This window comes from Rhinolophus sinicus, chromosome 4 (assembly GCF_057876585.1).
Source record: "Rhinolophus sinicus isolate RSI-liver-muscle chromosome 4, RSI-T2T, whole genome shotgun sequence".
NCBI classification, from domain to species: Eukaryota; Metazoa; Chordata; class Mammalia; order Chiroptera; family Rhinolophidae; genus Rhinolophus; species Rhinolophus sinicus.
In genome coordinates this window covers 477,207-504,453 of record NC_142504.1, presented here as the reverse complement: position 1 = coordinate 504,453, position 27,247 = coordinate 477,207, and the positions used below count along the sequence as shown (strand labels likewise).

At 63.6% G+C, this 27,247-nt stretch overlaps 1 protein-coding gene across 31 annotated transcripts in view; it reads left to right on the top strand.

Annotated features, from left to right (window-relative positions):
- Positions 1-27,247, top strand: part of CAMK2B (calcium/calmodulin dependent protein kinase II beta) — a 67,845-nt gene that overhangs the window by 38,996 nt on the left and 1,602 nt on the right. For 4 of the 31 annotated variants that reach the window (XM_019731643.3, XM_074312113.2, XM_088797623.1 and 1 more), the window contains 21 exons: positions 82-136; positions 2,808-2,873; positions 7,886-7,958; positions 10,504-10,606; positions 10,681-10,764; positions 11,258-11,352; positions 11,464-11,586; positions 11,823-11,906; positions 12,560-12,602; positions 13,461-13,535; positions 17,939-17,979; positions 18,066-18,134; positions 19,123-19,167; positions 20,377-20,425; positions 21,526-21,639; positions 21,903-21,983; positions 22,819-22,847; positions 23,275-23,377; positions 26,504-26,579; positions 26,804-26,898; positions 27,003-27,237. In XM_019731643.3, coding sequence (XP_019587202.2) covers positions 82-136; positions 2,808-2,873; positions 7,886-7,958; positions 10,504-10,606; positions 10,681-10,764; positions 11,258-11,352; positions 11,464-11,586; positions 11,823-11,906; positions 12,560-12,602; positions 13,461-13,535; positions 17,939-17,979; positions 18,066-18,134; positions 19,123-19,167; positions 20,377-20,425; positions 21,526-21,639; positions 21,903-21,983; positions 22,819-22,847; positions 23,275-23,377; positions 26,504-26,579; positions 26,804-26,898; positions 27,003-27,235 — 1,736 coding nt within the window. In that variant the 3' untranslated portion in view covers positions 27,236-27,237. Of the gene's footprint in view, positions 1-81; positions 137-2,807; positions 2,874-7,885; positions 7,959-10,503; positions 10,607-10,680; positions 10,765-11,257; positions 11,353-11,463; positions 11,587-11,822; positions 11,907-12,559; positions 12,603-13,460; positions 13,536-17,938; positions 17,980-18,065; positions 18,135-19,122; positions 19,168-20,376; positions 20,426-21,525; positions 21,640-21,902; positions 21,984-22,818; positions 22,933-23,274; positions 23,378-26,503; positions 26,580-26,803; positions 26,899-27,002; positions 27,238-27,247 lie in introns of all 31 variants that reach the window. The other 27 variants (XM_019731652.3, XM_019731651.3, XM_074312122.2 and 24 more) reach the window with 21 other exon arrangements.

The window sequence follows — 27,247 nt, the reverse complement described above, 5'->3', positions numbered from 1 at the left end:
CAGGCCCCTGGCAGGCCAGGCCCCCCGGGAGCTCACCCAGCTGCCCGCGTCCCAGGCTCATGGTCTCTTCTGTCCCCACAGTACGTCTGCATGACAGCATCTCCGAGGAAGGCTTCCACTACCTGGTCTTCGACCTGTAAGTGCTTGGCTTGGGCCTGGGGGGTCCACACTCTCCCAGCCCCTGGGGGACAGTCCCCTGACTCTGGGTCAGCTTGCCCAGCTGCCCGTCCAGCCCCACCCTCTGTGTTTGCTGTGTGGGTCCACTGACCGAGCTGGGCCCTCTGCACCTCCAGAACATGCTGGAGGCCGTGGGGAGAGGAAGGGGAGGACCCAGGAGCAGATCACCGTCCTCCCTCCCTCTGTCCCCCTCGGTGTCCTCATCACAGCGGGACTGGGGCGCCACTGGCTTGCACGAGCGTGTGCATGCCTATGATAGCATGGGTGTACGTGTGCACATGTGTGTCTGTTTTCTGTGGTGTTACACGTGTGTGCGTGTGCGGGGGCGGAGTGAGAAGGCATCTGGGGCCTCTGCCACCTCTCACTTCCTGCTGGATTTGGAAGCGGTGATGTCATCCCTGTCGCCCCCTGACAGCTCCTGTCAGCAGCACTATATTTAGCTGTCTATGAGTCAGTGCCATTGGGGACATGGGGTGGAAGGGGCCACAGGCTGTGGGCAGCCCCATGTGGCCTCCAGGCTGTCATAGGGCCAGGGGAGTGCTGGGGTGCCATCGCCATGGTGACGAGACTGCCTGGATGGGTGACCCCGGTGCGGGCGGGCTCTTAGTGTTGGAGAAGAACGAAAACCGAGGGCGTGCTGGGTCAGTGTACCCCGACGCTAGGCTAGACGCCCGTGCTGAGATCCCGTGAGACCCCCAACAACCCTGGGAACGAGGAGCTTCGGGTCCCACTTTGCCACTGGTGACAGCTGAGGCTCAGAGCAGGCAAACTGCCGAGGGAGGCAGAGCTCTGCAACCGCACACGTCTGTGTAGCTGTGTGCACACACATGTGTGTGTGTGTGCGCGCAGGGTCTCTCCCTTTAAGGACAGCTACCTCGGGCCACTCGGGTTCCTCCAGTGAAGAGAGGCTGAGACTGTCCCTGTGAGGGCTTGGCCACTTCCCAGTACCCCCGTGCCCCACAAGACACTGCTTAGAATCGCCAGCCAGGTGACCATGGCTGGAGGCCCAGAACTTGGGAGACTGTCTCTGGCCTGGGTTGGTATCACCTTCAGGAGGCGGCAGGCCCCTTGGCAGTTTGGAGCCTGTGGATTTGGGGTCTGAAGGGTTTCCCTGTTCCCTACACCTGGGAATGTTACAGGGCCTTGGGGAGCAGGCCTGGGAACAGAGGAAGGGCTCCTCTGTGGGCCGTGGCTATAGCCCAGAGCTGCCCACATTGTCTGACCAGCGTCTGAGGACAGGGAGAGCGGGAGGAGACACTGGCCCTGAGAGCAGCCAGGCCCCCAGCAGTGAACCCCACTCTGCTGCTCTGGGCCATGGGCTGTAGCCTCCTGTGGGTGCAGCACCCAGGGGGCTCCCGGTCCCAGGCAAGGCCTCCGGGTTCCTGGGCCCTGCCCTGTGGTTGGACTCAGCACCAGCAGGGCCCCGCCTGTGAGCTGTGTATGCAGAACTGTGTGTCCTGGGCTGGACCTGGGACTGCCTCCTCCTGGTGCCCGTGCACATGCACGCACACACACACACGTGTGTGCACACAGCTACACAGACGTGTGCGGTTGCAGAGCTCTGCCTCCCTCGGCAGTTTGCCTGCTCTGAGCCTCAGCTGTCACCAGTGGCAAAGTGGGACCCGAAGCTCCTCGTTCCCAGGGTTGTTGGGGGTCTCACGGGATCTCAGCACGGGCGTCTAGCCTAGCGTCGGGGTACACTGACCCAGCACGCCCTCGGTTTTCGTTCTTCTCCAACACTAAGAGCCCGCCCGCACCGGGGTCGCCCCTCCAACAGTGCCCACACCCAGGGCCGCCCTCGCCATGCGCCCGCCAGCCCTGAGTTCTGGGCACAAAGAAGACACCGACCCGTGCCCCCCTTAGAGCATTGACGGGAACTGGATACAGGTGGGGGAACCACAGCACATGGGGCCAGCGTAGCTGCAGACAGGGCTCTGAAGGAGGGCGCAGCTGCAGTGGGCAGGGTCCCCCCAGCGTGGGAGAAGTCTCTGGACCCCTCAGGGCAGGAAGCTCTAGGCGATCCAGCGTTTTCCAGGCTGGGCGAGGGCCTGGTCAGGCCCAGGATGTCCCTTGCTGCTTTGCGCCACTCCCTGGCCCCTGCTTGCCGTCTGTGGACACCCACATTTCCCAGCCCGGGGACCCTGAGCAGCCCAGACCCTTTCTGGGCTGCCAGAGGCCCTCCAGGCAGTGGCTCCTGGATCTGCTGCAGCAAGAGCGGGTGTGGACAGAGATCCCCTGTCCTGGTGGTGGGACTCTGAACACCCGAGGCCTTGCAAAGCTAGCAAAGCCACATCTGGCCCCTTTGCTCTGGCCCTGGGGCTGGGGGTGGGGCAGACCTTCTCAGCCTGGAACTAGAGTCCCAAGGCCTGGGGAACAGTGCAGGGACCCCAACCAACATCCTGTGCAACCGGCTCTGGGCACGTCACTGAGACCGTGAAACCTGCTCTCTGAGCTCGAGGGCCCGTGTGGTGGAGTGAGTGTGAAATGCTGCTGTATGTGAGCAAGTACTCGGCAGCCATCTGTCCTGGGGGACAGTGCAATAGGGCAGAGTGCAATAGTGCTGCTGGCCGAGATGGGGGTGGTGGTGACACGGGCCTCTGGAATCTGAGTCCAGTGTGTGTTTCCCGCAGGGTCACTGGTGGGGAGCTCTTCGAGGACATTGTGGCGAGAGAGTACTACAGCGAGGCAGATGCCAGGTGGGTGCACCCTCCTGCCCCCCTTCTCCTGCCCTCTCGCCCACCCCTGACTCAGCCCCACGCCTGGCCCTCGGGCCCACATCTGCTGTGCACATGGTCCCTGACATGGCCAGTGCGCGGTCAGAATCAGAGGTGTCAGTCTGCCCATCCAGCCCTGCTGGCAGCCCTCTGAGCAGGTCAAAGAGCAGAGGGCAGCTCTTGTGTCCTCGACCAGCACGGAGGCGCAGCCCAAGTCGGGCAGGACCCTCCTCAGTTTCCTCAGAGAGGGAGCGGCCCGCAGAGGGGTGCTCTCCTTGGGGTGGCTGGTGGCAAGAGGAGAGCTGTGTGGCCCTGGGTGTCCTCCTGCCCTGCGCTTGGACATCAGTCTATGGTCCACAGCCTCAGAGGCAGACAGGGAAGGCAGCTGTCCTTCCTGGAACCTGGGGCCAGGCTCCCAGGTGGGGCCTGGAGGGACAAGAGCTCCCTCCAGCGGGGCTTTCCCTGCGGGCCCTGGACAGCTCTCCTGCTGGGGTCAGCCCTCCCCAGGGGATGAAGGGGACTGACAGCCTCGGAGGTGCTCTGCAGCATGGCTGCTGGAGGAAGGGAAGGCCTCGGTGGCCTGCTATGCCCCATGCCTGTGGGCCAGGTCCACCGTGACCTGTGATAGGAATGTCACTCCTGACATGCATCTCAGCTTGGAGATAGCTGAGGGCCGTCAGCCCCTGCCCTGCCCACCTGGTGCCAGGAGACATGCATTTAAAAACGAAAGGCTGACAATGGCTCTCTCTAGGCATTGGTATTATGGATGTGTTTTAATTTTTTTGTCTCCTTTGTCTATTTTTAAAGTTTTCTTTAATGAATATGTATTACTTTTCTAATCCAGAAAAATGAATGTAATTTTAAAAAGTAGCTTTTTGTGACTTGCTTCTGCACCCACAGGCGACCTTACCTGTCAGTGATGGTGGTGGCCTGAGTCCCTGTGAGCTGTGAACTAGAAGCTGTGACGGGTCCTGGTGCCCCTACCCAGGCCCCCACAGAGCTGGGTGGGGGGGGGGTTCCTGGGATGGGGAAGGCAGCCGGATGCAGGGACACTGACTGGTTTTCTGAGGCTCCTTGAAGAAGGACTTTGACTTTGCAAACAGACTGAGAGTGGCCTGTCCCCTTCTAGAGAAGGAGGATGCTGGTTTTATTTCCTGCTTCCTAGGAGAGTTGAAAGGATCAGAGCAAGGGCATCCTGCTCTGCCAGGCCAGGCTGGAAAGGTTCAGGTGCGGGAGCCTGCCTCCTGGAAGGCGCGACTCCTGGGCCCAGGCCATCCTGACAGCTGCCAGGGCAGGGCGCTCTGGGCTGACAGATGCAAGCCAGGCCAGGAGAGCAGTGTCCCGCTGTCCACCCCTAGATCAGACTGCATGGCCAGTGGCCAATGGTGCCTGGACTGAACTCAGTCAGAGGATGAGGGCTGCTTTCTAGTTCCACCTCCAGCGCCACCTGGGCGCCAGGGAAGGTTGCTTACCCTCACTGCCCTGTTTCCCCATCTGGAGCCTCAGCACCCACTGGTCACTGCTCGGGGGCTGGCACCCTCCCTGCTTTGCTGTGCACGATCTCCGGGGAGGGGGCACGCCTGCAGCCTTAGCCCCCCTCTGGGCCTGGAGCCTCTGGGCACTTCCTCTGGAGCCCCAAGCCGGCCCACACCCCACCACACCCCCCAGAACACGCCCCCCACTCAGCCCCCACCATACCCCGCGCCCAGACCACGCCCCCAAACACCTGAGGTCTCAGCTCCTCCCTTGTTCACCTGCTCCTCCAGTCCCCAGCTCTACCCCTTCTCTCCGGGGATCCCTCCTGCCAGCATCCTGCCTTCCCTGGGGGGGTGGGGGGCTCTTGGAACTGGCTCAGAAGAGCAGGGGATGGGGGCGGGCTCTGCGGTGGGGCCCACTGCCAACACCTAGTTACCTCACAGCTCGACCATGAGGAGGGGCGACAGGGAGGGAGGGACACTCCTGGGGGCCTGTCACTGGCCCCGCTGAGAAAACACTCCGTGTGTGTCTTCGTGGGGGTCCTGGAACCTCCGCGGAGTTGGAGACTTGCGTTTGACCACTGTGTTGGTGCTTCGCGTGGAACGGGGGAGCCTGACAGGGCACCGCAGGCGTCACAGGGAACTGGGGAGAAGCCCATCCTGGGAGGGCGGGTGGTCCTGTTTCCCCGGGAACCCCCCGCTGAAGGGCTCCGGGCTGTGCTGAGGCCAGAACCCCCCCAAGACCTAGGGGGGGCACTTCCTAGCCAGCAGCCCTTTCACATGGGGTCCCTGGGGCACAGGAAGCCAGGCAGGGGCTGCTTGTCTGCCCCAGGACGCTAATTGGGGACTTTATTCTGGATTTGGTCAGGAAACTGAGGGGTCTTTTATCAAACTTGGGAAAGCAAAGTTCAAAATACTTAGAACCCATTTCTTGAATCCATAAAAAGCAATGTGGCTCATGAGCGCTGGGGAAAGGGGCTGTGAGAATGCTGGCTGCCCGGGGAGGAGGGCAGGAGGGGCGCATGTGCCTGACATTGGAGCCGTGAGGACATGTCCAGGACCCACGTGGGTACAGCCAGCCACCTGGAAGCATTTATGACCATGAAAGTGACTTTCTCATTTCTTCATAACATGAAAAATGGCCGCGCGAGGAAGATGGTAGGATGATACAGAAGACAGAAGGCAGGCAGGACCTCTGACTGGCCAGGCGGCCTCATGTGCTCAGGCTGTGGTCTCAGCATGCAGGAGGGTCCCCAGAGCTGTCCCCAGAGGGTGGGGCTGCCCAGAATGCACTGCTTCCAGGCAGGTGGGTGTCCCCTCCACCTGCAGAATGTAAGGCAACTCCCACGTGGGCCCAGAGACCGCCAGCCTTGCCATGGGGGAAGGGCAGCCTGCAGTGTTCTGTTGGGGAACCTGGTTTGCTTAGCCAGCTCTTTGTGGCACGGGGGCGAAGCCACCAGGGGTGGACAGGACAGAGTTGCGGGACTGGATGGCAGCGACACAGGACAGATGCAGGCCACGTACTGACTCAGCAGGTGCGGGCGCCATCTCGGAGGCTCGTTTGGAACCCTGGGGACACGGAGGAGGGCGGAGGGTACAGCTCACACCCCCCCCCCGTGGGGCCCCTGGTGAGTGGCTACAGCAGCCGGACCCATGGTTCCAGCAGACATTTGGGGAACACCCTCCTGCAAAGTGGGGGCTGAGGACACAGTCGAGAAGAGAGTGGACACATCCCTGTGGTGTCAGAGGCCAGTCTAGTGCAGAGGTGGATGCCGCCCAGACACCCACACAGAGGGGACAGTGTTTGAGGGTGAGGAGGGCGACCTGGAGGGCAAGGCCTCCAGGGGAAGACAGAACCGCTTGACCCACAGCTGCAACCTGTATTGGCAGCGTCTGGGCAGGTCTGAGGTCACTGTCCCTCCAGCGTTTGGCGAGCAGCCTGAGGCACAGGGACCACTGGCCGGGGGTGTGAAGGCCGCTGGTGCACAGGGAGGGCAGGGGCTCCACAGGCCCCGCCCCCTCCCCTGGGCAAGGCCAGGGTCTGGCTGTAGCAGTGCAGGAAGGGGCTGGTCATCCGGGGCTCACGCAGCCCCCGTGTGGGGTCTAGGGGGCTGGACTCTATGAGTGAGCGCTGACAGCCCCAGCACTCAGTCTGGGTCTGCGAGGGAGAGCGCCCTGAGTGCTGGAAGAGCCCATGGCCGCCCTGGGCCCTGGTCAGCGGCCTGTGTGGCAAGTACTGGGGCTGGGCCTGGCCTCCGTCCAGCAGCCTGTCCTGACCTCGGCTGAGCTCTGCCCACCAGAGCCAGGCCCCTGAGGGGTCAGCCGCTGGGAGCCACACCGTGCCTGCAGTAACAGGGCCGGGCGGGAGTGCAGGACATGTGCTGGGACAGACGGACAGGACTGCCCCAGGTAGACGAGGGCCTTGGAAGTGGGTTGGCAGGAGAGCCCAGGGCAGGGGCCTCAGAGGGCTGTCCCCTCCCACAGGTGCTGACCCCGCAGCACTAGGTCACCACTGTATCCTGAAGTCTGGCTTCCACAGGGCACTCAGGTTTCCTCTTCCTGCGGTGGCGCGCAGCCTCCAGATGTGGCCACTGCTTTCTGAGGAAGAGGGCTGGTCACCCCCTTCTCTGTGCCCACCCCTCCAGCTGACCCTCAGTCACTCCACAGGGTCTGGCAGTGGCTGAGGGGTCCTGAGGGAATCTGCTGTCCTCCCTCCCCCTGTCCAGAGGGGCTGGGATGGACAGCCCAAGTGGTGGGCTCCAGGCAGCCTGAGGCCCTCCAGTCTCCCACAGCTGGTAATGCCGCACGGGTGGTGTGGAACCCAGGCGCCTCTTCCTGGCTCTGGGGGCTGCTGGAACCTGGACACCTGGGGCCACCTGGGGAGGCAGGCTCAGGCCACAGGGTCCTGTGTGTGCAGGGGACGTGTGCAGCACGTGTGGGAGGTGCCTGCCTGGGGGCATCCTGGACCTCTCTCTCTGATTCAAACCCTGGAAGGTGGGACTGCTCCCACCCTAGAGGGAGCCCCTGGCTCAGGGCTTGCGCGGTGCCAGGCTGCCCCTGCCGGGAGAGCTGCTGCAGAGCTGGGCTGTCCATTACGGCAGCCGGCGACCAGTGTGGATGCTCGATTATTAAAGTGAAGTGACACATGCTGTGGCACATGAGTGACGGGGCTACAGCATCAGCACTGCCCAGACCCAGGTGTCTGCCCGCCCACCCTCTCCTCTTCCTGCCTGGGAACCCCCAGCCTGCCTTGCGGGGCTCAGCACTGGCCTCCCTCCCAGAGGGCGTCCAGCTCAGGGTCACGCTTGGCCAGCGGGAGCCTGGGGAGGGGCCCTCTGGGAGCAGGGGTTCTCCTGTGTCATCGGGTGGGCCTGGCAGGGGGGAAGGCAGGGGGCCAGGGGTCCTGGCCGTACCTGTGCTGACCTGGGGTGAGGGAGGGCCCCTGCAGCCCCTCCTGGCCGGCGCTCTGCTCCCATGCCCCCCCACCCCCCGCACTAACACACGTGCCGTCCGCTGCAGTCACTGCATCCAGCAGATCCTGGAGGCGGTTCTCCATTGCCACCAGATGGGGGTCGTCCACAGGGACCTCAAGGTGAGTCCCCACCCTGCTGTCTGCCCGGCGTCTGTCGTCTGTCCCTGCATGTCCTGTAAAAGAAGGGCTGGGCGGGGCAGCGGCAGCACGAGCCCCAGGGCGAAGGCTCATACGTGGTGTGTGCACATGGGTGTCTGCACACATCCCTCACAGCGTCCCCAGGCTCCAGGGCCGAGGGGGCATTTGTCAAAACTCAGTCTGTGAGCACAGGTGCATGCAGGGTCTCACCTTCTGGGCTCCTGCTGAGACGCGGGCAGGCAGGTGGGACCCAGGTGCTATGCAGGTGGGGCTGATGCCACTGGAGCCGAGGGTGAGGGGCCAGCCTCCAGGTCTCTGCCAACTGCCAGCTTCTCCCCCAAGGTGGCACTCGGCTCAGCTCTGGGCAAAGTGGTTACAGACCTTTCAGAAGGGTTTGTCACCCCCAGGGCACAGGCCCTCCCTTTGACTCCAGCTTTGTCCAAGTGAGGTTGGGTTGGCTGCTCATCTGGGGTGGTGGAGCCCTGGGCCTGTCATTCCTGCTGAGACACCCACGGGTGGGGCCTCCCCATGGTGCGGGCGCTAAATGGGGTCCCACCCTCCATGGTCATCGAGGGGTGTTCACATACGAGTTGATCTTTGTGGGACTGCCCTAGGGATGATGGCACGTTAGAATCAGGCCCAGGACCCTCACCTGTGCCCTTCACGTGTCCCTGTCCCCTCTGTGCATGGCTGTGTGGTCCGCCCAGGCCCACCTTATCCACCTGTCCCACCCTCTGTCACTGTCTTGTCTGAATGGACCTCATGTGGGGGCCTCGGGGAGGAAGGGCCACAGGGGACTGGGCACGAGCCCCACCTCGTTCCTGGACCCGTGGTTGACTGCTGGCTTGGAGGCCAAGGCACAGAAATGGAGATGGGTGGTCACCCCGCCCACGAGAGGCCTGGGGGCTAACGCAGTCCTTGCCGACCTCCTGCCTCTTGCCAGGTGTGGGAAGGCAGACGGCCCAGAGGACCCCATGCTGACTAAGGGCCCCAGAAGTAGTGCGTGCTGTGCTGGGCTTGTTCTCCACCAAAGCAGGAGGGTGGGGACAGCAGAGAGGTTGTCACCTCCTCAGGGGCTGGAGGGAGGCAGGTGGACGCAAGTCCCACTGGCTTCTTTCGTCTGGGAGGGGCGTGCGATCTGTAGAATTAGGTCAAGCCCCCAGCTGCAATCCTGCCCCTGCTGTTTCAGACTGCTTGATATGGGGTGCCTGGGAGGTTGGGGCCCCCTGCCCCACTCACACTGGAAAAGTCAAGGCATCCAGGGGTATGCAGGCCGTGCTGGGCAGGCAGGGCTGCGTGGCACAGTGTGTGTCAGAAGCTCTGGTTTCTGCTGCAGGGGGCTGGCCACTTATTTGGCTGGAAGGGCTGCTCGCTGCCTTCCAACATGTGGCATCTGTCTTTCTTGGGGCCACTAAAGCGTGTCCACGTAAGAAACATCCAAACCTTAAGGAGTTTTCACAAGTTCATTTGAGCCAGACTGACGATATTGCTGGGAAGCAAGAACTCAGATGCTCCGGAGAGTGACAGTTTTGCAGCTTTTATGCATTTGGAATTGGGGAGGGGGCAAGGAAGATGATGTGGAGGTGAGAAAGCGAGGCGGGGATGCAGTACAGACTCCTTGCTCTCTTGACAGTGGTCATGCTTGTTTCAAAGGTGCGCGTTAGCCTAGATGCACATGAACAATGGACGGAGCTGCTTAAGGCAAAGATACCCTTTTACTAAAGAAGTTACAGGCGTGGGGTCCACAAAGGGCACTGTGTTCTCAGGGGGCCTGCCTGTCGGGAGGGTGGCCTGACCAAGGCGCTGAGCGTCCAGGGAGCGGTCCGGGAGGAGGAACGCTGCTGGCGGAGAGGTGACGAGACCGGTGGGAAAGGCCTGGATGGGAGAGGCACAGAGCACAGGACTCTGCATACAGGGCCTCCTCAGGGCCTGGGGGCCAGTCAGAGTGCAGCAGCCTCCTGCGCTCTCACAGTTTGGGACAAATGCCCTTCCAGCTCGAGCAAGGGCACTGCTCCTCCAGGCAGGAGGTCAGAGCAGGTCCCTTCCACCCAGCCCCGAGCCCACGGGCATGGTGGGGGGACGCACGCACTGCCCACGCCTCAGTGCCCTAAGTCATTCCTCCCTGCACTTGGGGTCACAACCTATAGGAAGTGCCTGAGCCCCCGGTAGGCAGACCCTCACCGTGTAGGGAGGGGAGGGAAGCCCCTCTGACGAAGGGGCAGCCAGGGCTTGTAGGGCGGCACACTCAGTTTTCATTTCAGCACCCGGGTTCCCTGTCCTGGGTCTGAGGGATCACAGTGGCACCGTGAGAGTGGACTTTCCCCCGACCCCCCCATCCCCCCCACCCCTGCAAAGCTGGGGCTCCTGGGGGGTGGGCTGAGGGGTACAAGCTCAGCCGTGCGAGGGACACCCACATGGTGGCGTCACACCTGTGCACCCATCTGCAAACTGCTGTCATTTCTGTTTTGTCCCCCCTCCCCGGACCCCTGGGTGTAAACCACACACCTCGCCGTCACCGTGCCTGCAGCCCGAGAATCTGCTCCTGGCCAGCAAGTGCAAGGGAGCCGCGGTGAAGCTGGCGGACTTTGGCCTGGCCATCGAGGTGCAGGGGGACCAGCAGGCGTGGTTTGGTGAGCCTGGACAGGGGGAGGGGCGGGGCTCGGCTGCCCCCCAGGCTGCTCACACCACCCTTCTCTCTGGCTAGGGTTCGCTGGCACGCCAGGCTACCTGTCCCCAGAGGTCCTGCGCAAGGAGGCCTATGGCAAGCCAGTGGACATCTGGGCATGCGGTAAGACGGGAAGGCGGAGAGCGGGGAGGTGGGGAGCGGGGAGGCACAGGCAGGGCTGAGCCCTCCTCACCTGCCTGTCGCTGAGCTCACCCCCTGCACTCAGCAGTGTCTGCTCCAGAAGGGGCATCCTGCAGGGGAGGGGCCGGCCTCGAGCCTCCCCTCAGTAGGGTGAGGGGGGCAGACAACGGGGCTGTGGCTAGGCTTCTGCCCATGTGACGGTCTCACTGACACTTGCCGACACTGGCTGCGTCCCCAGTGCCCTCAGGCTCTCTGGCTTCAGGCCGGTCCCCATCTTAGCCACGGCCAAGGCCCTGGGTGAGGGCCTCACAGCTGCGGGGTGCTGCAGCTGGACATCTGACCCCTGGGGTCACACACTTGACTCCTCCTGATAGTGTCCCCTGCACTGGCGTGTGGCTGCACTTGTGGGCTCCGTAGGGACAGGCCGGCTGCTCTGGGGGGCAGTGGGGTGAGCCTGTGCCCTCGGCTCCCCCAGGGGTGATCCTGTACATCCTGCTCGTGGGGTACCCACCCTTCTGGGACGAGGACCAGCACAAGCTGTACCAGCAGATCAAGGCCGGGGCGTACGACGTGAGTGCCGGGCCCTCCTGACCCAGAGGCCTGCTTCCCGGGACACGGCTGGGATGGGACCCCTCGGGGAATTCTGGCTTCTGAGTCCATTGTGCCCTGGCTCCTCGTCAGTTCCCATCCCCCGAGTGGGACACCGTGACACCCGAAGCCAAGAACCTCATCAACCAGATGCTTACCATCAACCCCGCCAAGCGCATCACGGCCCACGAGGCCCTGAAGCACCCGTGGGTCTGCGTAAGTGGCCTTGACCCCGACCCCATCTGGCAGGCTGGCCGGGCTCCTCCCCTCACACCTGACGGGTGCCCCGGTGTCCTGGGTGCTGCGTGGCCTGTGGCTTGGGACATGCTGGTGGGTTTTTGAGTCATCGGTCCCTGTTGCCCTGAGCCTGCCCCTGAGCCCTCCAGCCTCCCTTGGGGACAAAGCTGCGTCGTGCGACTCCTGGCAGGGTGTGACAGTCCCTCTCCCCACAGCAACGCTCCACAGTGGCTTCCATGATGCACAGACAGGAGACCGTGGAGTGCCTGAAAAAGTTTAACGCCCGGAGGAAGCTCAAGGTGAGACCCGCCCCAGCGTCGGCCGGTATCCCATGGCCCATGTGTGCTCGCCTGCCTGGGGCCCCTGAGTTGGGATGGGGAGGGGAGGCTGCGGGGGTCCCAGCCCCCCCGCAGAGGCTGCTCGTCGGCATGTCCCAGGCCAGACCTTTCAGATGGACTCAGTGCCCCCATTCAATGATACACAGGTGCCCCGATGTGGGCCTGGCCCCCAGGTGCAGAGCTGGCCCCCTGCAGCTGCTCACACCACCCGTGAAGTATTCCTGGGGTACACACCTGGGCCCTCTGCTCTGCCATGCTCTCCTAGTGTGAGCAGGCTGCCAAGCTTCTGGCCCGGGCCAGGTGTGCTAAGGACAGCAGCCTTGGTGCTCAGATGACAAGGGGACAGGAGGGAGGTGGCACTGGGCAGGGCGGCTAGCCCGACAGCAGCTGTGACCTGTGCTCTGAAGGCTGCTCCAGGCAGGGAGCACCTGGCCCCACTCCGGGCCGAGCGCGTGTGCACATGCTGTCAGGGAGAGGCCCCCGGGGTCTTGAAGCTTTGGAAGCTGTGATCAGTGGGCAGCTTCGGGCCAAGGTTGTGTCACTCGTGTAATTCTGTAAGTGGGTGGCCTGTCTGGGTGCAGCTGCAGAGGCCTCAGCTGTGTGTCTCTCCCCAGGGAGCCATCCTCACCACCATGCTGGCCACGCGGAATTTCTCAGGTGAGAACACCTTGTTCAGGAAGGCTCAGAATGACCCGCCAGCAGCCACCTGCCCTTCTCACCCCCTCAGCCCCTCTCCTGTGCCGCTGGCCCCCCAAGGGCAGCACCGCAGGGTCCGCCGCCTGGCGCACACCCCGGCCCTGTGTGTCGGGCCTGTGTCCCCACCTGACACCCGAGTCTGTACCGCCTGCCGCAGTTGCGTGTCTGTCCAGGTGTTGGTCGGCAGCTGCGTGGCCTGTCGCTGTCCTGAAAGTTCTGACCGCTGTGTGTGGGGGAGGTGACAGGAGGGCTGAGGGCCTGTGCTGAGCTCTGGACATGTTCGTAGCTGCCGTCCAGGTCACTGAGGGTGGGCAGGTCTGGGAGCATGCGGCCGCGCGGGGTGGGGGGTGTCAGTGACCCTGAGGCCAAGGGCCCCCGGCAGGCCCACCAGGGATAGCGTCACCGGGGAGGGGGGGCGGCCTCCCACTCACTGTCCTGTGGCTTGTCTGTCACCTGTGACCCTGACACAGGTGTCTGTGATCGTCCTCACTGTTCGTTTGCATCCGGCACCCCTCCTGTTCCTTTTGCTGTGCTGCCAGACGGGTGCTGTCCCACCAGCACTAATAGGACGAGTCCTGTCCTCATACCCTGCCCTGCGCCGCCGGCACCACCGGTTTTCTAAGGAGAAAGGAGGCAAATGCTTTCAAATGTCTATGGTCTCCACCTTGTTTTCACTCTCCTGTGAAAGGGGTTCTGGAACCACTATCACCTAGGCCTTGAATCTAATCTTCTTCTGCTTCCTTTGTCTTTCTCTTCCCTCACCTCGCCCCTCCCCCGTCTGTGTCCGCCCCTCCCTCATCTCTAACCCGGTGCTAACAGTGGGCAGACAGACCACCGCTCCGGCCACAATGTCCACAGCGGCCTGCGGCACCACCATGGGGCTGGTGGAACAAGGTAGATGTTCGGACCAGTGCCCGCCTGTTGGCATGCAGCTCCCCTCACTGCCCACAGCTGCCAGCCAGGCCTGCAGACGTGTCCCAGAGGCCCTGGGAGCCCCTGCAGAGCGCACCCCGAGGGCAGGGAGGTAGCTCCCACTGTCCCAGGGCCTCAGGCCCCACCTATTAAAGGAGGGCCAAGCTAGGTGACCCATAAACTGTGCTTTGCCCCACATGCATTTGACTGAAACTGCCCCCAGCCCAGTCCTGGCCCCTGAGTCTAACGGTCAGGAGACTCCTCTGGTCAGAGCCCTTTGCTTTCTGAAGCTCTTCCCACTTGTCCATCACAAGCCTCATTCTGAATGACCTTGAACACCCACAGGAAGCCTCGGGGCTGCTGCTGGGGGTCCAAATCCTGACTGGGGGGGGCCCAAGGGGAAGGGCACAGAGGCAGAGACCCTGTCCCCCAGAGCTGCTTGCCAACCCCATCTACTCGGCCTGGCCTGCCCCTGCCTCCACCCCCACCCTTGACCTGTGCCCCTCGCGGAGCCAGCAGTCAGTGTTGAGTCCCATATGTGCATGTCTGCCCTGCAAGCACCAGGCCGGGGGCCTTCGGTAGCCCTGAAAATGACTTTGAAGGTCTCTTGGTTCTTTCTACCAGGAGCCCCTCACATTGTCCCAAGCCCATGAGGGGAGACGCTGGTTCTGCCAGCCTGTTCTGCGGGGCCATGAGGGGCTGGTCTCTCAGGAGGTCCAGGCCAGCTCCTGCCCACCTGACCAGACCCCCACGAGGGCTGTCGGACCCCCATTCCTCCCCAAGAGCCCAGGCCCCAGCCCATGCCGAGGGCGGGCAGCCACAGCTGAGGGCCGGCCATGCTGTTGCCAGGGCTGCAAGACGTGGGTGAAGCCCTGTGCCCTCCCAGGCCTGGCCCTTTCATTCCTGCACATCTACCCCAGTTCCCATCCCACCATACAGGCTGCCCAACCCGGGGAGCCGGCGTTCCCAGCCACCTCCTCCTGGGCACACAGGGCAGGGCCATCCTTGGGGCAGACGTGTCTGGCAGGCAGGCAGGCCCCAGAAGACAGTCCTGAGTCTGCTTCATTTTCCAGGCCTTTCTGAAGCACCTGAGGGGAGGCAGGGGCAGGGGTCAGGGGACGTGAGCCCAGGGGCTCCGGGTGAAGCCCTGCCAGCGGGCGCAGGGACCAAGGCAGGTGCCTGAGCAGCTCCCTGCCAGGCTCCGGCCTCCCAGTGGGTGCGGGCGTCGCTGCATGAGGCCGGTGCATGGATGGCTCCGCCCGGGCGCCGTTCTGCTCTGGGGGCGGTCGGTGCATGCAGATGGAGCCCAGCATGGCCGTTCCTGGTGACCAGCTATGGGATGAGGCAAAGGCGGGCCCTTTCGGCTAAGAGACCTCCCTGCCAGGTCAGCCCCTCAGCCGGCCGCGCCCCACGAGTGGGGGTCTCAGTTCCGAGGCCGTGGCTTCTCTGTGGGCAATGCCGCAACCCTTGGCCAGCGGAAGACCGACGTTTGTAGAGATGTGGCAGCAGCGGTGGCCTGGCCCTGAGGACCCCTGGTGGGTGGGGTGGGGTGGCCGTCTCTCCTTGTGTCCAAGGGGCCTGGGGCAGGTGTGACTCTTCGGTCCACTTCGGCTCCTGCTGGGTAATAATGCATTTGGCTTGAGAAGGCTCCCCATGCCGGCTAGTGTAGACAGGTGCCGGCTAGTGTAGACGGGAGTCAATAGGATTCTGGAGTCACTCCAGGACAGGGATGTAAATTTTCAGGAAATAAGGCGGCCAGGAGCTGGGCTCAGATGCGTGGTGCAGGTTGAAGGAAGGAGTGTCTGGGAAATCAAGCAAAAGGACAGGTGTCTGCCCGCCTGGGCCAGGGCGCTGGCCGTCTGTTTCCGGGGTTCGGGCGGCGACTGGTTAGGGAGCAGAACTGTTACTATCTTGAGTAGCACGGTTTGAAATGCAGGTTTTTATAGAATCAGGGACTGAAGGGACCCTCCTGAGACCCAGGGCTGTCCCACAGCCCCCACCTGCCTCCACCGAGGGCCAGACCCAGGCGCTTCCTTTCCTGCCCAGGGGAGAACCAGGCAGAGCCGACTCCATCTCTGCCAGGGACACTGGGCTGGGCTTCTCAGACCAACATGGGCCTTGCTGATTCTAACTCAGGGCCATCTGGGTCTGCCACTGGCCAAGGCCACGTGGCATTGGGGGACAACCCTTCCCAAACCTGCCCATCTTGAATTGGAGGGTGGGGTCATTGCCTGCCTGCTCCGCCTCTAGGTCAAGTGCCTTCAAAATGGGCCTCTTTCCTCCAGTCCCTGGGTCTGGCCAGCTGCTCAGCCAACACAGAGAGGGGCCTGGGCTCCAAGACCTCACACGACTCCCACTTGAGGGAAGGTGGGACTGTCCTTGTGTGCTGGAGCTGGGGACGACCAGAGGCGAGGTCGGTGGGGAGGTGAGGGGCCATGCTCGTCAGAGACCTGCTGGCCAGGGAGACCCCAGTTCGCATCTGCAGGGCTGGCCTGTCCCCTGTGGTGAGTGACAGGGTGACCGATTTTAGCTGCCACCAGGGGAGGTTTCACATGGCCCCAGGAAGGTGGTGTTTCTGGTCCTGGGATGCAGAGGGCAAGGCCGCTGGGGTGTCAGGGTCTGGTCCTGAGTCTGGCTGCCCAGGGGGTCTCACCCTTGGATGGTCTGAGGGACACGGAGAGGCATGGCCTGTGGTCCCTTCCCTCTCTGGGGTCCTGTGACGCTTCTCATGGCGTGAGGCCCATGCGGACTCCGGGGGGTGGGGATGAATGCCAGGAGTCAGGCTGCTGGTTCAGCTCTGCCTGGTGGATCCTGGGAGGGAAACTTGAGAGATTGACAGGTTCCTGGGGAGACAGGAGGCTGGGGCTGAAACCGTGCTCAGTGTGGCAGCGCCCGATGGCCCTGCAGGCCCTCTGACCAAGTGCAGCCATCATGTCCCCCGTGAAGCCCCGAGGTGGCGATGGGTGCCTGCCTGCACAGGGGAGTGGTGGTCAGCAGGCAGCAGCCCTGTGGCCCAAGCCTGGTCACTGCATCAGGGGTCCTGACCAGAGCTTTTCAAACTGAAGCAGCGTCAGGACCCCCTCGGAGGGCTTGTCGAGGAGATGGCAGCACACCCCAAGTCTCTGCCCCAGGAGGTCTGAGGGCCAGGCCGTGCTCATGCTGCCGGCAGGGGGACCCCACACCTCTGGGTCTAGGTGCCCACTGTCTGCTGCGCCGGCCTGAGGCAGTGGCCTCCAGGGGTGCTCCCTCTGGGGCCACCCTGTCCCTCTGCTCAGGCAGACCCCACTTCAGGGCTGCTCAGCTGGAGCCTCTGGGGCTGGGGGGAGGGGGCTGTGCCGGCTTCCTTCCCAGCCTGGGGCCTGGGGCGAGTGTCCTCCACCGCTTCTCTAACCCGCACTGCTTGCCTGGCGAGTGGGCAGGGCGGGCAGGACCCCGAGCGCAGACTCACTTTCTGCCTGAACTGACCCAAACCTTGTTTTCTCTCTCTCCCCTCCTCACTCCCTCTACTCCCCTCCTCACCTTACCTTTTTGTAAGGTAAGCTGACTTCCTTTTTTCTCCAGTTCTGTAATTAAAACGAACCTCTGTGGAGGGCACAGTGCTGCGGGAGCTGGGGGTGGTGGGGGTTGCAAGCCCAGGGAGGCGGGGCAGACTGCCCTGACATCTGCCGGGGGCTGGGTCGGCCACCTGTGTCCAAGGGGTGGTGACAGCCTGGGATGCAGGTGGCCCTATGGACCCTCCCCCACATGTGGCATCCTGCTGACCCCACTCAGAGCCCAGGCTCTTCAGCGGGTGGGCAGAGAGGCCTGCATTGCCCCCACCAGTGGTGCCAGAGTAAGGCCAAGAAATGCCCCCCCGGGTCCTATTGGGGGACGGGGGCTGCCCCTCAGGACTCAGGGCCAGGGGCACAGCTCTGAGTCCCGTTGACCAAGGGAGGGCCAGGAGACCAAGAGCAGGCAGGCATTTGGGGTTGGGACAAGCCCCTCCCTGCGTGGGTAGCCAGCTGCAGCCCACCCACCCCGCCAGAGCAGGGAGGATTAGGAGGGAGCCTCAGCACCCAGCCTGGTGCCCCGTGCAGTGTCCCCACCTGCCTCCCCCAGAAGCTGAGGGAGGAAGAGCCTTTTGGTGGCGTCCAGGTCAGGAGAAGGTCCTATCTCGGGGCCCAGGGCCCTGGAGCAGCCCTGGATGGACCTCCCCAATGGGTCCACCGAGGACAGCCCTTCCCAGAACAGGGTACAGAAGCCAGCCCTGCTTCAGGACCCTGGGCCACCCCCTCGCTTGGTCTTGGGAGCCCACTGCCTTGCCGGCCCCAGGGCCACCTCACACTGGGGGTGGGGCTGCAGTGGGCCGGCCACTCACTCACAAAGCTTATTTCCTCCCAATGCAGCAGCCAAGAGTCTACTCAACAAGAAAGCAGATGGAGTCAAGGTGAGGCCCCAGCTTGGCAGAGCCCAGGAAGGGCTGTGCTCCCCACTCTCCCCCTAATGGCTCCTCTCTCTGTCTGCCCCTTACAGCCCCAGACGAATAGCACCAAGAACAGTGCAGCCACCAGCCCCAAGGGGACGCTTCCTCCGGCTGCCCTGGTACTGAGCCCCTCAGCCCCCTACTTTCTGGCCCTCCTGTACCCCACCTGTCTGGAGGCTTGGGGTGAAGGTGGGGTCCAGCTCCCAGCCTGCCTCTGATGGGCACCCCTTCAGCCCCGCTGGCTTTGGGTGTGGGGTCAGCCTCTGGGGATTGTGTCCAAGCCCCTCTCAGCAGCAGGAGACAGGCCAGCCTCCCGCCACGCTGACTGGTGGGTCCTCAGGAGGCCCAGAGCCTAGAGCCAGGCTGCAGGGGAGATGGGAAGTGGGAGTCTTGCCCGCAGCCTCTTCTGAGAAGTGGGGCTTTGGTTTCTGTCCAGGGAGAAGGGTTAGCTGGTCTTAGCTTCTGAGCCCACCCAGTGATCTGGAGGGAGGCAGCGACCCCCTTGGCAGTTTCCCCTCAAAGACGCGTGTGGCAGGCCTGGTGGCGTGGGCTGTGGCTGCCCAGAGGGAGGGGCGGGCAGACACAAGGCCAGAGGGACCCTTGGCTCTGGGCCTTGCCTGGGGAGCTCTGGGTCATAGCTGGTGGACGCTGGCCCTTCTGCCCAGGCAGTGTGTGGAGCAGGCTATCCCAAGAGGTTGGGGTTTGCTGGTCCGCAGGTTCTGAGTTTGCTGGAAGCATGCCTGGTGACCCCATGAGCCCAGGCCCTGTTTCTGGGAGCCAACCCCAGACGGCCCATGAGAAGGCGGGATTTGCCAAATGGCCATCCATTGTGTTGGCGGGGCGGCCCTGGCCCAGAAAGCGAGGGTCCTACAGGGGACCTTGCAGAAAGCCACGTCTCGGACCCGTCCATCCCATGTGCTGCCGTTCCCACGTCATCTTCAAACCGCGGCCCCACCCATGCCATCCTGCACCTTCCCACTCTGCCTTGGGCCCTCGCATCCCCCGCTACTGCCACCCTCCCCTCCTGCCTGGGCTCCTGCCGCCGTGGGGCCAGCTCCCGTCTTCTCACCTCCCTCTCTCCATCCTCTGTGCTTCCTTCTCCTGTAGGAACCTCAAACTACCGTCATTCATAACCCAGTGGACGGGATCAAGGTACTGCTGCCCATCGGCCTCTGGGGGCAGATCCCTGCCCCCCCAGGGGAGGTCTGGGACGTTGACCCTGGGGGAGCATTTGTGCCAAGACCCCTCCCAAGGCAGGACAGAGCCCCACAGTCCATGGAGAAAGACCCCAGGCATTGCCCTTGGAGGTGGGGACCAAGCCCCCTGTGTACTCAGAAGCCAGGACTCTCGTCGAAGCCGTCCAATTCTCAGGACCCTTCTGGCTTCCCCCTGCCCCCCGCCCACTCTGCCCCGGCGCAGCCAGGAGTAGCTGAGCGCAGGGCCCTCTCTGAGGGTCCTGGGGAGACGGGCTGCTGGCATTCCCATGGGGCAGCACACACCCCACCCATTGCTCACCTCTGCCTCCCCAGCGCTTTCTGCTGAGCTGACCTCCCCTCTGCTCCTCCCCTCTGCTCATCAGCTCCCATCCACTGGCATCTCACCAGGGAGGGTGCTGGGAGGGAAGGGCGGGCAGAGCTGGGTTTCTAGGACCAGCACTCCTCACCCGTACCCAGGACTGCAGCTGGACTTGCCCTGGGCCCGGGCCCTCAAAGGGCCCCCCACCCTAGCCTTCGGCTGGGACCAGGGGACCGCGGCCACTGCCTCTCAGCTGACCCAGAGCCAAGGGGCCCAGGCCGGGCATGGGTGTGCCCTGGACCGAGCCTGGGGTCAGGGTCCTGTTTTCCCAGCAAGGGGCCTCCAGACAACCTTCTGGGGCTGTGGTGTGAACCCTGATCTTACAACCTACAGACCCCCTTCCCCTCTTCTGGCCCAGAGCCCAGAGCCCTGTGTCCAGTCAGGGTGTCCCTTGGGGACCCTGTGAAGATTTCCTTCTGAGGAGCAAGCAGGCAGGCGGCCCCTTCTGGGGAAGGCGCTGTGGGTGCAGCCGCCCGCTGCTCCTGGGGAGGAGCAGGATGCACAGGCTGAGGGTCCCTTCCCACTTCCTGAGGAGCCCTGACATTTCAAAGGCCTGGTTTCCTCTCCTGTTAGAGACGCATCTGAGCTCACAGGCCTCCCACTGGGCGCCTCTTGTTGGGAGGACTGGGTGGATCCTTGTCCTGGGGACAGGAAGCCCTTGAGGCTACATTGTGCCTGTGGGTCCCTGTGGGAAGGAGGGGCCCTGGTCCCCTGAGCGCCGGGCCCCATGGGGGTGGCCAAGGCACAGGCCATGTGCTTACTTGCTACCTCCCTGTGTCTCCCCAGGAATCATCCGACAGCACCCATACCACCATAGAGGATGAGGACACAAAAGGTATCGTGTGCTCGTGGCGGCAGCAGGCGGGCCAGCCATGGGCGGGGTCCCATGTTGGAGTCTGTGACGGACGTGTCCACTGGGGCCAACTGTGTTCAGAGCTGCAGCCCGCCGGTGCTGCGGCCTGACCTGCGAGAAAGCCTCGGCCCTGCGTCCTCCGCACCAGTGTCCAGTTCCCACAGGGGAATGAGTTCGCGTCTGAATTTGCCCAGTTTCTTCTCTTCAAGCTCCTTAAACTTGTGACTGCCGGGCTGGCAGTTGATGAAAGGACAGGCAGCAAGGGGGGCATTTCTGTGGCCTCACTGTGGGAGGGCAGGGTGCAGAGAGCCCTCTGAATCCCCACACTCGGGCTCCCACGCGGAGTTTGGCCAGACGGGCCCCAGGTGCCCTGCACACGGCCCCTCTTCTGCCCTCGGCTTTCTGGGCCTCCGGGGAGGGAACCTGGCACCCACTGTCCCAGCCCACATGGGCTGCCTGGTCCTCTGACCACACACAAGCGCCCTCAGGGCTGCCCAGGGCACCACAGTAAGCCCCCGCTACCAGTTTGGGGTGGGGGGGCGAAGGCCATGCCCACCCTGCCTGAGCGTCCCCACACCCAGAGCAGATGTGAGCACAGGGCTCTGGCCGCTGGACCCACATGGTCCCCCAAACATTGAAACAGGCCAGAGCCATCAGCACAGAGGCTCGCCCCCCTCGCCCCCCACCACCCTCACCCCCCGCCTGGCCCCCGTGTGGGGGCAGCAGAGGCCGGAGCCTGCAAGAGGATGGGGGAGAGGGCCAGCCTGGCCAGCATCTCCCCAAACCTGGCCCCGGCCTGTGTGGCTGGGAGCTGGTGGGAAGGCGCCTGGTGGCGCTGCAGAGCAGGACAGGCCTGGCCTCCCATGGCCCCGTTTGTACAGCCCTCCCACCGGTCTAGCCCTGCACGTGGTCCTGTCAGCGTCACGCACCTACTGTGATCGGACAGCCCCCCAGGAGCCCCAAGATCCCACCGTGTGATCTTGGGGCAGCCGTGAGCTGTCACTGGTCTGGGGTTCTCCAGCTTAACCTTCACCTCATCTTTCTCCTGCCCCCTTCTGCGCACCCCTCGTCTGTCTACCCAGCCCCCAAGGTCCCTGACATCCTGAGCTCTGTGCGGAGGGGCTCAGGAACCCCAGAAGCCAAGCCCCCCCCGCCCTGCCTGTCTCTGGCTCCCATTAGCCCCCTGCCTACCCGATGTAAGTAGCCGGGCCCTTTCTGCTGCGAGGGTCTCCTTCAGGGCCTGCAGCCTCATCTGAGGGTGCCCTTGAGAGCCAAGGGCTGGCTGGGCTGGAGCTGCTGCTGCCTCCCTGCAGCCCCTGCAGACCCCCCTCTGTGTGGCCATGTCCACTGGCTCCAGCCTCACTCCAGTCTCGGGGGGCCTCCTGCTACTGAGACATCCCCAGGGGCGGGAGACAGCAGCCTCCCCTGTCCCCTCTTCATGTGTCCCCTCCTGTGCCAGCCCCCAGGACCTCTGACGTCCTGAGCTCCGGGAGAAGGGGCTCAGGGACCCCGGAAGCTGAGGGCCCCCCACCTGCCCCGTGTAAGTAGTGTCCCAGGCCTGCAGCCTCTGCTGGGAAGCTGCTTGCTGTGCCCTGCCCTGCACGGCCTCTGCTGTCTCCAGGCCCACCAAGCCTGACCTCAGTGTCGGCAGCAGTGCGTGCTAACTGCAGCCCGGACCCCCACGCTCACCCCTCCTCCCATCTCCCACCCGCACTGCCGTCCAGCCCAGGCCTCTCTGGACCTGTCCTCCCTGCCTCCCTCAGGCCGTCTGCAGGCACACTGGCTTTACATGGACCCCACATCCTGAGCCTCCCACCAGGGCCCCAGAGAGCCTCGGATGAGCTGTGCTTGTCACAAATCCCTTCACGTCCTTGTTCCGATCCACTGCACGGGCACCCTCTCACAGCAGCTTTCCACCTCCACATCCCCTCTGCCCCCTCCATCTATCCCCCAACTCCCCCACGACACCCCTTCAGTCTCCCCACATCCACAGCATCCCCCCACGACCCCCATGACCCCCCGTCTCCCCACATTCCCCCAAAACCCCATGTCTCCCCATGAACCCCCATGTCTCCCACATTCCCCCAAACCCTCATGACCCCGTTTCCCCACATTCCCCCAAACCCCCATGGCCCCCATGACCCCCTCTGTCCCCCCACATTCCCCCAAACCCCCGTGGCCCCCCCATGAACCCCTATGTCTCCCACATTCCCCCAAACCCTCATGACCCCATCTCCCCACACTCCCCCAAACCCCTGTGGCCCCCATGACCCCTTGTGACCTCTGTGCACTCCCCTGCTTGGCTGCTCAGCCCATTGGTTTTGCTCTTGTGTGTCCCGCACCCTTGTGTTCATGCCTGTTCTGTTCCACCCCAGCCCCCAGGATCTCTGACATTCTGAACACGGTGAGGAAGGGCTTGGGGACCCCGGAATCCCAGGGCCCCCCACCCTGCGTGTCTCCGGTTCTCCCAGGGCCCCCACCTGCCCCGTGTAAGTAGCACCTTGAGTGGCCCTGGTGCTGCTCCTGGCCCACAGACCTGGTGGTATCTACCCCCCCAGCTGCAGTGCACTGCCCCTCCCTCTGGAAAGGGGAGGGGGGAGGACGCAGGAAGGAGTTTCACAGTTTGCCCTCGGAGAATGGAGTTGGTGGTTAAAGTCGTGGGTGTGGACGCCTGTATGCCAGAAAACAGCCAGGCCGTGGGTTCTCTGCCACGGGATGGGCTGCGAGTGGGAGCTAGTGGGACAGCAGGGCAGGGGCGGTGCTGGGGGCGGTGCTGGGCAGGGCGCTCCAGCCACTGCCCGCGAGCCGGTATGGTATGGTATCGCTTACAGGGATGGATGACACCCCAGGGCCGCAGCCACCCCCACCTCCCGGGAGACGCCAGGGCTCTCAGAGGAGAGGCTGCGGGGCCGGGCATGGCAGGGGAGTGGCTGGGTGAGTGCCGACCCCCGCCCGCCCTGGTGCCAGGCCTGGGGGCCAGGGCAGGGGGAGGGGAGCCTGGAGGAGGGGGGTGTGCAGCTGGGAGGGAGGACGGGGTGGCCTCCTGGGGAGCAGGAACTCACCAAGAACGTGTCTTGCTCTGCTTAAGGGGCGAGGTCTAGCGTAAGGGCCGCTGGACCCCGACTTGGCTGAGGGGATTGAGTTGTGGCTGTGAGACCAGAGTGGTTGGTGATGGAAATGGGGGGCCACGCAGTGGTGGGAACCCCCATCTGTGCATTGTCTTACCCTAGTTTAGAGGTCTCCACGTCCTCATCCCTCAGACCCTCACGGCCTGGGGCTTGGAGACCTGGAGGGGCAGGGGTGTGCCCAGCAGCCTGGGTGGGGGCTCTGAAGCGAGGCCTTCCCTGGGGGGCCGCACGACAGGTCTGCCCTGAGCTAGACTGTGGGGGTGGGGGCCACAAGAACGGCTGGTGAGCAGGATGAAATGGAGGGGCCTGGGAATCTGGAACCAGCAGATGTGGGGAGGGCATTGGGGTGCAGACGGCAGGGGCAGCCCCCGCCAGGCTCCCTCAGGAGTGGGGTCCTTGCACCTGGACCCTGGCATCCCCGCTCCTTGAGTATTAAGGGGTACACAGGTGAAGGAAGGGGGAAGGGCTCAGCCTGGAGAAGGCACTTCTGAGGGGCTGTCTGGGGTTGAGAGCTGGCGCTCAATGGGTCTGAGCGGGGGAGTGCCAGAGCCAGGATGCCGCCCTGTCCAACTTGGGGACCAGACCACAGGCGATCTTTCCTGGGGAGGCTGTGGGCCTCCTCCTTTCTCACGAGTGTGCCTGCCAGCTGTCTCAGTGTGTGCTCCATAATCGGGGATTACACGCGATCCAGCCTGATCCTGCTGTGCAGCTGCCAAGGAACAGGGCTTGGGGCCAGCAAAGGGTCACTGGGCACTGGGGTCCCCCAAGGCCCTTTGCCAATGGCTGGGCCTCGCGGCCTGTCAGCTTGGCCCAAGAAAGATGAGGGCAGTGGGGCTCTAATTCAGCTCTGGTGGGCGGGACTGCGTGCGGGTGAGGAGTGTCCTCGCCCACCCCCCCACCCCCTGGGACGTGGGACCCAGTGGGGCTACAGCTGTGTCGCAAACATGAGGCTTGAGACTTGTGCTGTGATCATGAATTGCCCTTGGGTTTACTTAACACTTTTTCTTTTTACTGACTGCCATTTTTAATTACAATTCATTTACAAAGACTCAGAGTTTCACCTGTAAGTGGAACACTGGGTTCCTTTACCACAGTCAGTCGAGAGTGACTGTACAGTCAGTGTACGCTGGAAACAACACAAAGGTGTCAGTCAGCCGGGCTGCAGGCTGTGGCTGAGGGCTCCCGGGAGGTGGGGGCAGCTCACAGCCTGAGAGGAAGGGGCATGGATGGATGGACGGATAGGAGGGGGGGGAGGGCCTTGCTTGCCCTGGGGGAGGCGTCTGGTGGGGAAGCTGAGCTGCAGCTGGAGGACAGGGAAGCTTGAAGCCACCTCCATGAAGGTGACAGGCGAACCGGGAGGGGCGGAATGAGGTACCAGAGAACAGAGGGGTGCTCAGAACTGGGAACCAGCAGGCAGCGCCGCGGTGGAGAGCTGGGCCAGCTCCTGGGCAGGGCACTGTGATGGTTGGTCTTGGTTGGTGTGGGACCTGAAGTGGCAGACGCCGCCCTGCTGGGGTCCAGAGGGTGGTCAGGACAGAGCTCTGCAGGTGAGCCTGGGCCTTGGGGAGTTGGAGCCCAGAGGCCACCCTCCTGGAGGCCCACATCCAGGGCGACCCAGACCCGGGGCCTTGGTTTGTGCAGAGACAGCCCCCAGCTGACACAGTGCGGGGTCCAGGCACCAAGCTCAGATGTAATGGGAGGACAGGGAGGGTCTTGTCAAGACAGGCCCCACGCATGCTTACAGGTCGGCGCACACACACCGTGACACAGGCACTGCATGTGCCCATCCCCTCGGGTGCCGTGGAGCTCCTCTTGTGGGCACCATCCAGAGCCCCTGCAGCAGACACACAGGCACACCCTGGCTCACGCAGCCCTCCTCCCAGGGGGCACCTGGAGAGAGCGCGGCCGGACAGCTGGCGGGAGGTGCCGGGGGCCAGTGTGCCCCTTTAGAGAGGCTTGGGGGTGAGCCCACAGATCAGCAATCTGGGAGCCATTCCCAGCAGCGTGGCAGCTGCAGTGGGGACCTGTGGCCACCATCCCACGGAGCAGTTGGTGGCCCCGATGTGCTGCTGGGGGTGGGGGCACGTGTGCACAGACACACATAGCTGGTCTGGCCGTGACCTAGGGGGCAGGGGGAGCGGTCCTGAGATCCTGTTTTCAGGGCACTTCTCGGGGCCTACGTTTACCAGTGGTCCACTATTGCCTTAAGAAATCACCATGATGTGTGTGAGCCTGTGTGCACACGTGTGTGTGCCGGTATGTCTGTATCTGTACAGAAATGGTTAAGCACCTCAGCCAGGACGGTATTTCTCTAGAGGGGGAGAGTAAGTGACAAACAAGATGCTGGGGCTGGCGGTGGGGGGGGTGCAGGCATCAGCAGCGGCCTGCGTAACACCCAGGGCCAGATTATCTGCTCTGCTGCCTTCATGTTTCAGTTTTTGCATGAAAACAAATTGTAGTTACAGAGACGAAGGGGCCCCAGGGGGCCACCCTGTGTAGGGAGCAGAGGCCAGTGGGCAGGAGCCAGGGACGGGGTGCAGGGTTCAGGATGGGCAGTGGTGCGAGCAGTGGGCTCAAGGCTGCAAACAGGTGGTGACTGGAAGCAGGCTGCCAGCTTCCAGGGAGCGAGGGCTGAGGCACAGACTTCACTGTCCACTCTGCCTGGACCCTGCGGCCCTTAGGAGGTGCAGGCCCGGGAAGGCTGGTGTGGGGTCTGGGACCTCCAGATGGGTCATGACAGGTTCCGTTTCCCATTTCTGCGTTTTCCAGACGTTTTCTTGCGTGGATGGAATATTTCTCATTTAGAGACGTTTTACTGAAGATAGACTGGGCACAGGGACCCAGTCTGTCTTCAGTAAGGGGCTTCCTCCTCGGGCCCCTGGAGAGGAGAAGGTGGGGGCTGGGCCCTGGGTCACAGTGCGTCTCCCTGCAGCTCGGAAGCAGGACATCATCAAGATAACAGAGCAGCTCATCGAGGCGGTGAACAACGGCGACTTCGAGGCGTACGCGTGAGTCGGGCAGCCTGGGGGGCTGGGGCGCCCGCGTCCTCAGGGAGGGTTGGGCCGAGGCTGCAGCCGGGCCCTCGGGTTAGGGTTAGGGTTAGGGTTAGGGTTAGGGTTAGGGTTAGGGTTAGGGTTAGGGTTAGGGTTAGGGTTAGGGTTAGGGTTAGGGTTAGGGTTGGGGCGGGGCGGGGCGGGTGCGGAGGGCCCTCCTCACGTGGGTCTGCCCCCAGGAAAATCTGCGACCCAGGCCTGACCTCCTTCGAGCCTGAAGCTTTGGGCAACCTAGTCGAAGGGATGGACTTCCACAGGTTCTACTTCGAGAACCGTGAGTGAGGGATCCCAGGCGGAGGGTGCGGGGCCGGGGCCGGGGCCGGGGGGAGGGGCGTGGGGGCCGCTGCGATGGCCGCCGTCCCGTCCCGCCGCCCGCAGTGCTCGCCAAAAACAGCAAGCCCATCCACACGACCATCCTGAACCCACACGTGCACGTCATCGGCGAGGACGCCGCCTGCATCGCCTACATCCGCCTCACGCAGTACATCGACGGGCAGGGCCGGCCCCGCACTAGCCAGTCAGAGGAGACCCGCGTGTGGCACCGCCGTGACGGCAAGTGGCAGAACGTGCACTTCCACTGCTCGGGAGCGCCCGTGGCCCCACTGCAGTGACGGTGAGCGCCA